The sequence below is a fragment of the Bidens hawaiensis genome, unplaced genomic scaffold, assembly GCF_021521415.1.
Source record: "Bidens hawaiensis isolate Kalapana, Puna unplaced genomic scaffold, B.hawaiensis_p1.1 tig00009970_1, whole genome shotgun sequence".
Taxonomy (NCBI): Eukaryota; Viridiplantae; Streptophyta; class Magnoliopsida; order Asterales; family Asteraceae; genus Bidens; species Bidens hawaiensis.
The window spans coordinates 603,801-615,999 of NW_027491757.1; the positions used below are offsets into that span (position 1 = coordinate 603,801).

At 38.9% G+C, this 12,199-nt stretch overlaps 1 protein-coding gene across 1 annotated transcript; it reads right to left on the reverse strand.

The window, feature by feature from the left end:
- Positions 1-10,366: 10,366 nt before the first annotated feature.
- Positions 10,367-11,407, reverse strand: LOC143534004 (uncharacterized). The gene is made up of 2 exons (XM_077028616.1): positions 11,063-11,407; positions 10,367-10,849 (listed from the first exon to the last, which is right to left on the reverse strand). The coding sequence occupies exons 1-2, from the start codon at positions 11,405-11,407 to the stop codon at positions 10,367-10,369; spliced, it is 828 nt and encodes a 275-aa protein (XP_076884731.1).
- Positions 11,408-12,199: the final 792 nt, after the last annotated feature.

Here is a 12,199-nt window from a genome sequence, read left to right on the forward strand (position 1 = left end):
AAATAGATAAACATGATGTTTGTCATCATGAATAGCAGCGAATATTAGGCTTGATTGACTCAGAAAAGTCAAGCACGATGTATCTTTGGTAGAACCAACAAATCCTCGATCAAGGTTTGACCGAGAATGCTTCAAAAACTCTTCAAAACGAAGATCTCTTTGATTAACCAGAAGAATCTGGTCTGTCCATGCCGAAAACCTCAGAGCATTGTTTATCATCTTCTATATGCCACCAATCACCATTAATGACCAAACCTGTAACTAAAATCAATGACTAAACCAACCATCAGTAACTTCAATAGAGAGCAAACAAGCCGTCTAAACGATGAATCAACAAAATCAAATAATCACTAACAACCTCTCAACCATCATGAAGTTCTTTACCTATTTAAAGAAATTTACTTGAGAATCTCAAGGGGACAAGAAAAGAAGTAAGGCGGCGAGATAGGTGAAAGATTTGATGGTTAGAATGAAAGAAGCTTTTAGAAGATAAAAGAAGTTGTGATTTTCAAGAGTAATAAGTGCCTTTATAGACCACCTGGTCACATCAAACTAGGTCGAGAACAGTTGTTTACAGAAAACATGTGGCCGAGAACCATTCACTGAAGGCAGTGAACTCTCAAATCTGGCCGAGAACGAGAAACGGCTGAGAACATCATCATCACAAGCAACTAGGACCGAGAATGATAGAGCCGAGAACTCAGAGATCATGTTTAACCGAGAACAGTTATTCTTAAAATTTATCAGTGCACTTTGAAAAAATAACCCGATGCATGTGAAAACAATTTCTTTGAACATTTGTTTAGACACGAATAGATTTGAGGTAAAAACAAAATAAACAGAAAAATTAGAGTAAAATAAAATAAAACTAAAACAGAATTTACCTATCAAGTCTTTAGAAAATCAACATATATTGGGATCAAATTTCAGCTATTTAAAACGAACCACCCTTTTATGAAAAGATCCGAACATGAGATCATATTGATTAAGGTACTTTCACAATGATTCATTTTCAGCATTATTGTGACATAGTGAAAAGGTTGATAGCATGTAATTTTCATGATTTTCATTGCATTAGTGATATGATTAGATTCGATTAGGCATAAGACTTACATGGACATCACTTATGGACCTCTGATGCCCCTTATCTATTCTCAAGGCGTATTTGGCTTTCCCCAGATCACCCTAATTTGACTCCAACCCCCTAGTACTTGATCAAAATACTTTTCTCTATACAAAATGATTTTAAGCTTTAAGGTTGAACGTTGGACTTAAATGCCATCCGGACTTACAAGCCTTACATTCAGGATGTTTATGACTTATTTGAGTGCCCCACCCCTGTAGTTCCTTGGGACCCTTTTAAGCTTTTAGAAAACAATTTTAATGACAAATTATAATTTTTTTTTTGACACAAATATGAAATGTAATCTTTTTGGCGATCAAGATACCAACGGGCTCGTGTATGACTGGGTAATTGCTTTTCTGCCTATCATTCGGAGAGATGTATCTAGGGACATGCAAATATCTTCAAAATGACTCTCCACAATAAGTTTAGCAAATTTAGTTTATATCACTTCAAACTTTTAATTATCTTGAAAAGCTTCCACACACATCAATAACTAATCAAAAACCTTTTTAGCGTAATAACTTCACATGTTAGGCATTCAAAATCAATTTATCTATCATTTCTCAAAGGTTGGATCAATTTTCATTTAAAAATACTTTAAGCTATCTAAAAAGCTTTTAGCTGAATAATAATATCATTTCCCAAAATACAGTTTAAAATTCAGTCACCCAAGTCACTCTTAGCTTTCAGGTAAATGGCTATCCCGTATGTCCACAAGTGGTTAACAGGATCAAACACATATGAAATTACATGTCCTTCCAACTTAGAGTTACCGACATAATTTTAAGTGAAAGAATTCAAAACATAAAAAAACATATCACAATCGCCCCAGATGCTTCCAGTCTTTCGATAAATGGCTATCCTGTGATTCTACAAGTGGATCACCGGACCAAACATATACATGTACATGGTCTTCAAACTTGAGCAACCGACATAATTTTAAACGAGAGTGATTTTTACACACACATACTATTTTTTTTACGCACACACATAAATTTTTGGCTTTTTGAATTTTCTCCCCCTAAAATTGTACAAATTAAGAAAATATGTACGAGTTTACACTCAAAAAGACTCAATCCTCGAAACGAAGCATTTTAATAAGGCTCACAAGCACATTAAATTTGGTTGTTCCGACCGGTTTTGTAAATAAGTTCGCTACATTATTATCAGTGTGAACTTGTTCAAGGTGAATCAATTTTCGGTCATAACAGTCACGAATAAAATGAATTTTAATATCGATGTGCTTGGTTTTAGAATGTTGAACTGGATTCTTAACAATTGCAATGGCAGCATCATTATCACAAAAAATGGGAGTATCAAGAAATTCCAAACCGTAATCCAGCAGCTGGTTTTGCATCCAGATAACCTGAGAACAGCAAGCTGATGCAGCAACATACTCCGCCTCGGTGGTCTAAGTGGACACCGTTTGTTGTTTCTTACACTGCCATGAAATGGGACGATCTCCTAAGAACTAGCATCCGGCAGATGTGGATTTCCTGTCAATATCATCTCCACCATAATTGCTATCAGCAAAAGCATAAAAATCAAATTCTGATTGTTTGGGATACCAAAGACCTAATTTCGGTTGTCCCTTCAGATATCTAAAAATACATTTAACAGCAATTAAATGAGAGAGTTTAGGATTAGCCTGGAAACGAGCACACTGACAGACTGTAAACATGATATCGGGTCGGCTGGCGGTGAGGTACATTAGAGACCCTGTCATTGATCGATAGTATGTTTGATCTACGGGACTCCCTTCGAATCTGATGACAGTAAAGGCCTTTCCGCCATGGGAGTGTTAGCACTCTTGGAGTCTTGAAACTCAAACTTTGCGAGCATATCCTCAACATATTTTCCTTGATGCAGCAAAATTCCCGCCAAACTTTGGCGAACCTATAACCCCAAAAATTTTGTCATCTCACCCAACGAACTCATCTCAAATCTTTTCTTCATAACTTCTTCAAATTTTGCACATAATTCAGCACTTGTGGATCCAAAAATAATGTCGTCTACATAGATCTGGACTAAGATCAAATCTTTTCCGACAGTTTTGCGGAACAGGGTTTGATCAATGGTTCCTCGCTTGTAGCCATGATCTAGAAGATGTGCTATCAATGTAGCATACCATGCTCGAGGAGCCTGATGAAGCCCATACAATGCCTTGTCTAACTTAGTGGAGCATAAACCTTAGTGAAAAATTCTGATGGCTTCAAGTCTAGCCACTGGAGCATAAACCTTAGTGTAATCCAACCCTTCAACTTGACGAAACCCACGAACTACCAATCAAGCTTTGTTTCGAACAATAACCCCGGTGTCATCTTGCTTGTTTCGGAACACCCATCTCGTATCAAGTGCTTTCTTTCCCTTCGGTAACTCAACCAATCTCCAAACTTTCAACTTGTCAAACTGATTTAACTCTTCATGCATAGCGTCTACCCAACTGGGTTCCTGGAGGGCCATGTCTACTGTCTTTAGCTCTATCTGAGATATGGAACAGGAAAACAAACAACTGTTTATATTTCCAGTCTGACTTCTGGTGGACACGCCCGTTTCAAGAGAACCTATGACGTTCTCAATTGGATGATCTTTCTGAATTCTTGAAGGAAGTAATTGATCGAAACATCACTGGTAGAATTCAGGTTTGACAAATTCACGTCAATGTCAGGAAGGGGGTTCTTCCATCCGGAGGTCGCTGTACTATGTGAGTACGAAGTGCTGGTGACATATTCATTTGGAATGACATCGGGAAATAGTGTGCTCCCGAAAATCTGACGAATAGGATTCTACCCCTCAACTGTCGCGGTATCTTCAGACGGACTTTGCGAATATTCATTTTCTGGAACTGCTTTCGGCTGAGAAACAGATGTGGGTTTGTCGTCATTAACTGGTTCTGGGACAACATCATCCAGGAGTGGAGAGATGTGGGATACTGCATGTGAGTCATCTTTCTCAGCATCCACTATAGTGCTGCCTGAAGGTTCTGTGTTGATGACCGGAAGCACATTGAACGGTTTGAAGAGTTCATTATAATCGAATAACCAGTCCGGACCAAAACGAGTATCAGTCTCGTTTTCTTCCAACCAACAAACATCATAAGATTCTAGAATCTGTTTGGTAGACTTGTTGTAGACCCTGTAAGCAGTATGGCCCGCATAACCAACAAAGTAGCAATCATCAGCTTTGGCCCCAAATTTCGGAGTAGACTCGAGGTTCAGTAGAGTGCATGGGCAACCAAAAGCCTTGAAGTGCGCAACAGTAGGCTTATGACCATAGACAATCTCATATGGAGTTTTCATCTGTGACTTGTTGATTATCACCCGATTCTGAACATAACAGGCCGTGTTGATAGCTTCTGCCCATAAGAATACAGTTTAGAGTCACACAACATAGTCCTTGCCGCCTCGATAAGAGTTCTATTTCTCCTTTCAGCTACACCATTCTGTTGCGGTGTCCGGGCTGAATTATATTGACAAAGCACTCGTCTCTCTGAACAGAAATAATTTTATGATGCATTCTTGAATTCTGTACCATTATCACAACGTATTCCTTTCAGCTTCAAGTTCAGTTGATTCTCCATGAGCACTATAAACCTTTTGATCAAATCTGCAGTTTCACTCTTATTCGACAAGAAAAACACCCAAGTAAAACGTGAGTAGTCATCAGTAATAACAAGACAATAAGAGCTGCGTGAAAGACTTAAAACATGCACTGGACCAAAGAGATCCATATGTAGCAATTGAAAAACTGATGAGATGCTGTTGATCAATTTTGGTTTATGAGTTTTTCGATGATGTTTACCCAAGGCACAAGCCACACATTTTTCAATAGTAACAAAATCTTTAATGGGTAAGCCATGGACGAAATCATTTTTAGCAAGATGATTTAAATTTTTCGTATTAGCATGACCAAGACGACGATACCAAAGCATAACATTGTGTTCCGACACCTTTGAAAACAAGCATGTTATTTCATCAGGAACATTTTTGTTCATGTTGATCACATAAGCATTATCTTTTCGTTGTGATCGAACAAGAATCCAGTCTTCTGGTATAATGATACCAGGTTTTAAAATCAAACATTCTTTCTTAGTAAAGTGAGCTGAAAACACTTTGTCACAGATTTGTGACACGCTCAGCAAACTGTGCTTCACTTCAGGAACGAAATTAACATTTTCAAATTTTAGAACACCATTACTTACAGTACCCTTCTGTGTTATCTTTCCCTTTTCTCCTCCCGCGAAGGACACATACCCACCGTTAAAGGTTTGAATGTCGTGTAGTTGGGAAATGTCTCCTGTCATGTGCCTGGAACAACCACTATCAACATACCAAGGTCTGATGATATTCCTCCATAGCTGTCCCTGCATAAAGCGTGGAATTAGTTAGATTTTGGTACCCAGTCCATAGTTACACTGGGTGACCCTGATGCATTTAAAGTTTTCACGGGTTGCCATGACATGTCCCTTTTATCATCAAATGTGGATTTTTCAGATTTTTTTGCCGGAGATTTAGGCAACCATTTGTGTATACCATTGTATGATTTGGCATTATATGTACGAATGGTTGTCGTAGCCTCCGGTGTTTTGGGGTTGGAATAAGACGAGGTTGTCTTTTCCACCCGTTTTGGCTTAGAATTTGTGTTCGCTTTTGAAGCCGAAGCACCTTTTCTAATTTTTTTCCAAAACATTTTAGGCTTGGTCTGATGAGAACTAAACCTGTCAGATTTGTTTCGGTTCCAATCATCGTCAGAGGGATTAGCCGGATAATGCCTGAATCTTTGTCTGTATGAATTGTGAGGCATATAGGGCATATTCCTCTGATTAAATCCATAATATGGAACATATGGACGATGTGGACAATTTCTAGCAATATGACCAGTAGTGCCACAATTAAAACAAGTTTGACGTTTTATGTAGAAATCATTTTGGGCAACTCCTCGTCTGGACTGGTTGTGTGGACCAGTTTGCTGAAAATTGCAATAGCCCCTTTTTTCATTATTCAGCTTATCACCTTGTTTGTCTTTTGAGCATCCCTCTTTAACAAATTTAGGTGGTAAGTATTTGTTAGATTTTGAATTTTTAATTTTATTTGAAACCACATTGTCAGAATTCAAACTATTAACCGAATCAACCACACAAAAATCCTTGCTCTTTAAAACAGAACCCACACAAACAGTCGGAATAACAGAATTTAAAACAGACAGTTTTAAAGGAACATCAGAAACAATGTCATTATTAAATTCAAAACAAGGGTCGTCGTCCTCATCAGTCCATTCCCTGACAGTTACTTTTTCTGCACATGAAGCAAACACGTTAGAATCGTTCACTCTTGAAGTTGATGCATTCACATGTTCAGATTTGTCATTCTTATCATGTATACCGTACTTCATGTCTTGTACCTTTTCTTCATGTTCTTTGGTGACAGGAAGTTGAACATAGTTGTCATTGTAAGGTGGGGGTACCTGGCTGTACCCTAATCCCTCACCTTCCTTTTCCTTCCACCATAATTGATTATCAATCATTGAATTTACTACTTTACTGGAACCCTCGAATTTTTTAAAATCAAGTTCAGCTCTTTCAAATTTAGCATTTAAGTTCAAAATTTCCAATTTGGAGGCTTCCAGTTTAGCAGTTAATTCAGCAATTTCCTGCTTGGCATCTAGGTGGTGACAACACTTTATGCTGAATTCAGATTTAAGCTTAGAAAGATCCTTTTGATTTGCTTCTATTTTAGCTAAGAAGGATTTTTAATTTTTCTTAAGTTTAAAGTTATCTGATTTTACTCTTTCCATGTCTCTAAGCAAGTTATCATTGTGGAGTTTGTATAAATTAATTTTATCAACACAATCTAGAGAACATGGTTGAAAGCTTACCTCAGATGAGCTGGGGGAAGTGAAATCCATGAATGTGAATTGAAGTTCCTTAATTTGCTCCTCAGCAGCATTTTCTTCCTCAACATCCTCAACATGAACATAATTGGCTGTCTGATTGCCAATGTTGAGAGCAACCATCTGATTATCCCAAGAAAATTGTTGGGAAACCAACCCTCTTTCACCATTTCCCGAGCTCTCCCCAACTTCTCCTCTAACATTTCCTTCATACACCTCAATTAACGCCTCCCACAATTCCTTAGCAGATTGAAGTTCTCTAAAACTTAAAGCAATCTCAGGTGAGAGAGCCATAGTTAAGGTTGATAGGGCCCTTTCATCTTCTTCAACTTTAGCAAAATCATCATCATACTGTGCAACAGGCTTCACAACAACTTCAGTTGAATTCTCACGTTGATACGTGATGATTTGGGGTCCTCTAACGATGCTTCTCCATATCTTAGCATCTTTCATCTTAACATACTTCTTGAATCAAAATTTCCACTCACTGAACCCCTCATGAGACAATAGACGAGATACACGATGTCCCTATTATAGAATCCAGTTCTTGATGAAGTAGAGCATTTGATGATGCATTGCTATTGGTTAACTGTTCTAATTTATTTTAAGTTTAAATTGTCAATTAGGTCCAACTAAGTTCATGATTCTGTTGTGACCGAAAGCAGGCTGTAACCAAATATTACGGATGTTGACCGAAAACTGTAGGATTTGACCAAAGACTGCAAGACTAAACCGAGAACAATATTCCTTGGCCGAAAACACTGATCTTAAGCCGAAAACCCTTGTTTAACGGCCGAGAACCCTTAAAACAAGTCAAGAGCCAATTTCCTTGGCCGAAAACACTACTCTTTAGCCGAAAACCCTTGTTTAGGAGCCGAGAACTGCCAAAATCACCCGAGAACTGAATTATTGATTAAGATTTGCAACAAACTGAATCCCGAGAATTATGGAATTCAAATTTGTTTCCAGATTGACCAAATCTCTAACCAAGAATAACCTTCTTCCTCTTCTCCGATTAGAAAACTCGCCGGAAAACAACATAACCACCAAACGAATAGATCTTGAATCCGTTGATATCACAATAACGAGCCTGAATAGGTCTAAGGCTCTGATACCAATTGTAAGTCCCGTGGAAGGATCTTTCAATATGATATTAACTGATCTCAATGTTGGTGCAGAAATCCAACACAAGTCGATTCAAGAATAATTATAATAGAACACACAGTACCAAGAATTGCTTCAAAACACACGTTAATATTAACGTCGGGTGCTTAAGCACTATGTTTACAATACTCGTCTATGAAACTAGACGGCCAAGATCACACCCGTTCCCCCAACCTAAACCCTATACAAAGACATCTATATATATAGGGTAGCCAGCACACTGGCCCAACAAAAGCCCAAAGCCCACCGAGAACCATGGAGTTCTCGGTTTACATAATATACCCGACTTAAGCCCAAAATACAAGCATAAACCACAAATATAGCCCAACACTTTTCTAAAATCAAACTAAAAATGAGGCTTGAGTATGGCCGACCTTTCATCTCGTATTTTATACAGACTCAACATATTTCCCACTAAAAATCATATTATATCGTTTAAAACCAACTATTAAACTGCCCTTTCATTCTCAAGGCTGAGCCTACCGACACATCCCAAGTTAAGTGCGTGTTCTTTAATTATATCTTATTATTAGTAGTTTGAAAAACCGATTCCCGATAAGTATCCTCTTCTCCCATTTATACGCAAAAAGAAACAAAATCAATGACATTTTTCAAAACTTTTCTTTATAGATAAATATAAACAAAACAAGTTAAAAACATGTGTTCATATCCCCACACTTAAAATTTGCATTGTCCTAAATGCAGGGACGGAAACACGACTCAAAAATTAAAAACAAACAAAACCTAAAAATACAAAAATAAACAAAGCTAAAAATTAAAAACTAAAAACGAAGTAAAAAGGAAAAGACTTAGCTGGTAATATGCGAATGAAGTATCATGCTTAAATTCTTCTTCCAAAAATGTCCTCCATCTCCGAACATGCTCAACAACCAGTATCTTCTTCTCTCGTACACGAACGGAAGCGGTAACAACACGAACAATATCTAAAAATCATCTTATCATTTTGATAGATATAATCATTCAAAGTACGTAACCAGACCAACCAACCAAACTAATAAACATGAATAAAAGCAGCAAATAAATAATCAGAAAAGTATACGGCTCCTGCTGCTCCATCCCCACACTTGAATGTTGCATTATACTTCAAGGGGATCTTCTCTCTCACACTATCTTCCTTCAAAACTTAAAAACAAATAAAAACTACAAAAAAAACTACGTTAGTGACTCAAGGAAAAATAAAAATAAAATAGAAGTAAAAATAAGAAAGAATATACAAACTCTACACTTGAGTTTTCACTTAAGAACCACGTGTGAAAAATTAGTGCGACGGATCGAGGGGAGTGTCCTCCCTCTCGATTGATTCCTCTGGTCCTCCAAAATAGTGCTTTAAGCGAGACCGTTTACCTTCCAAGACGTTCTATTATCCGGGTTCTCTAACTCCACCACTCCATACGGGAAAACTTCTTTCACCAAATACGGTCCCGACCACTTCGATTTCAACTTTCCTGCAAACAACTTCAAACGAGAATTAAATAACAGTACCTTATCGCCTTTCTTGAACTCTTTGCCGTCTTTCAAACGCCGATCGTGTAAAGCTTTCGTCTTTTCTTTGATGTTCAACGATCGGGAATATGCTGCATCCCGAAGCTCCTCCAACTCATGAATCTGAAAGTATCTTTTCCTTGCGGCCTCAGTAAGATCGACATTCACCGTCTTCAATGCCCAATAAGCTCGATGCTCCAACTCTACCGGCAAATGACAAGACTTGCCATAAACAAGCATAAACGGTGTAGTACCTAACGGAGTCTTGTACGCGGTCCGGATTGCCCACAACGCATCATCTAACTTCTTTCTATTCGTTTGAGGGTGATAGGCGATAGAGGTACGATGAGTAACCCCATAACGAGCTAACGCTTTCTCCATGACGATAATACAAAAATGGGTGCCCGATCACTAATAATAGCTCTCGGAGTACCGAAACGAGTAAACAACTTCTAGAGGAACCTCAAAACAACTCGTTCATCATTTGTAGCCAACGCTTGGGCTTCCACCCACTTCAACACATAATCAATCGCCACCCGAATATACTTATTACCATTCGATGTGGGAAATGGTCCCATGAAGTCGATGCCCCAAACATTAAAGATTTCAAGAATTTGTATGGGGTTTTGAGGCATCTCATTCTTGGAAGAAATATTACTTCTCAGCATCTTTAACAACTGTCGGTCAATAGAATCCACTATCAAACACCTTTTGCGCGGTAGCATGCGCACCATGATGACCTCCAGCCAACCCTTCATGAACATGCTTAAGAATATCCCAACATTCCTCTTTCGTCACACATCTCCTCAGAATCCGATCACCACCAATTTTAAACAAAAACGGGTCATCCCACACATACCTATTCATATCCCTAAAGAACTTCCTCTTTTGTTGCGTAGTCATACCCTCTAACACAAAACCATTAGCCAAATAATTTGCAAAATCAGTTAACCATGGCATACATTGCTTCTCAGCAGAAACAAAATCAATCGACTCGTGAGGGAATGTATCTCCAATCTCCTCCTCACGCAACTCTTCTCTCCTCGGGTCCTCTAGACGGGATAAATGATCGGCCGCTATGTACTTTGCACCCGTCTTATCTTTGATCTCGATGTCAAACTCGGAAAGCAGAAGAATCCACCGTATCAGAAGAGGTTTCCCGTCTTTCTTTTGAAAGAGAAAACGTAAAGCTGCATGATTAGTGAAAACGGTGGTCTTCGAAAGCACAAGATACGAGCGGAACTTGTCAAATGCGAAAACAACGACTAAAAGCTCCTTCTCGGTGGTGGTGTAGTTTTCTTGAGCATCGTTCAACGTCTTGCTAGCATAATAAATAGGGTGAAAATGTTTATCTCGCCTTTGCCCCAAAACTGCTCTAACCGCATAATCACTAGCATCACACATAAGCTCAAACGGCAAGCTCCAATCGGGAGAACAAAGAATGTGAGCACTTACGAGCTTTTCTTTCAAAGACGTGAACGCCTTCAAACACTCATCATCAAATACAAAAGGTACATCTTTCTCAAGGAGTCGGGTCATCGGGCGGGTAATTTTGGAAAATTCTTTGATAAATCGCCGATAAAACCCCGCATGGCCCAAGAAACCACTAATCGCCTTCACATTCTTCGGTGGAGGGAGTCTACTTATAGTATCAATCTTTGCCCGATCCACATCAATACCGTCTCTCGAGATCTTATGTCCCAACACAATCTCTTCAGTCACCATAAAATGTCATTTTTCCCAATTCAGCATTAACTTCGTCTCAATACACCTCTTCAACATCTTCTCAAGATTAGCCAAACACTGATCGAAAGAATTTCCGTAAACCGAAAAATCATCCATAAACACCTCCATGGACGTCTCTATCATATCCTGAAAGATGGCCATCATACAACGCTGAAAAGTAACCGGAACGTTACATAGCCCAAACGGCATGCGACGGTACGCAAATGTGCCATACGGACATGTAAAAGTTGTCTTCTCTTGGTCTTCCGGTGCAATGGGGATTTGGAAATAACCCAAAAAACCATCAAGAAAACAATAAAACTGCTGACCTGCCAAACGCTCTAACATCTGATCAATAAACGGCAACGGGAAGTGATCCTTCCGGGTGGCATCATTCAATCTCCGATAATCAATACATACACGCCAACTGGTAACTGTACACGAAGGGATAAGCTCATTCTTCTCGTTCATCACAACAGTCATACCTCCCTTCTTTGGAACAACTTGGGTCGGGCTCACCCATGGAGAGTCGGAAATCGGGTAAATCATCCCGGCGTCCATCAACTTCAATACCTCCTTCTTCACAACTTCTTGCATATTCGGATTAAGATGTCTTTGCGGTTGCACCATCGGTTTGTACTCATCCTCCATTAGAATCCAGTGCGTGCAATAAGCGGGGCTAATACCTTGAATATCGGAAAGTCTCCATGCAATCGCCTCTTTATGCAACTTCAACACGTCTATCAACTTTGACTTCTGTTCTTCCGTCAGCTTGGATGATACATTAACGGG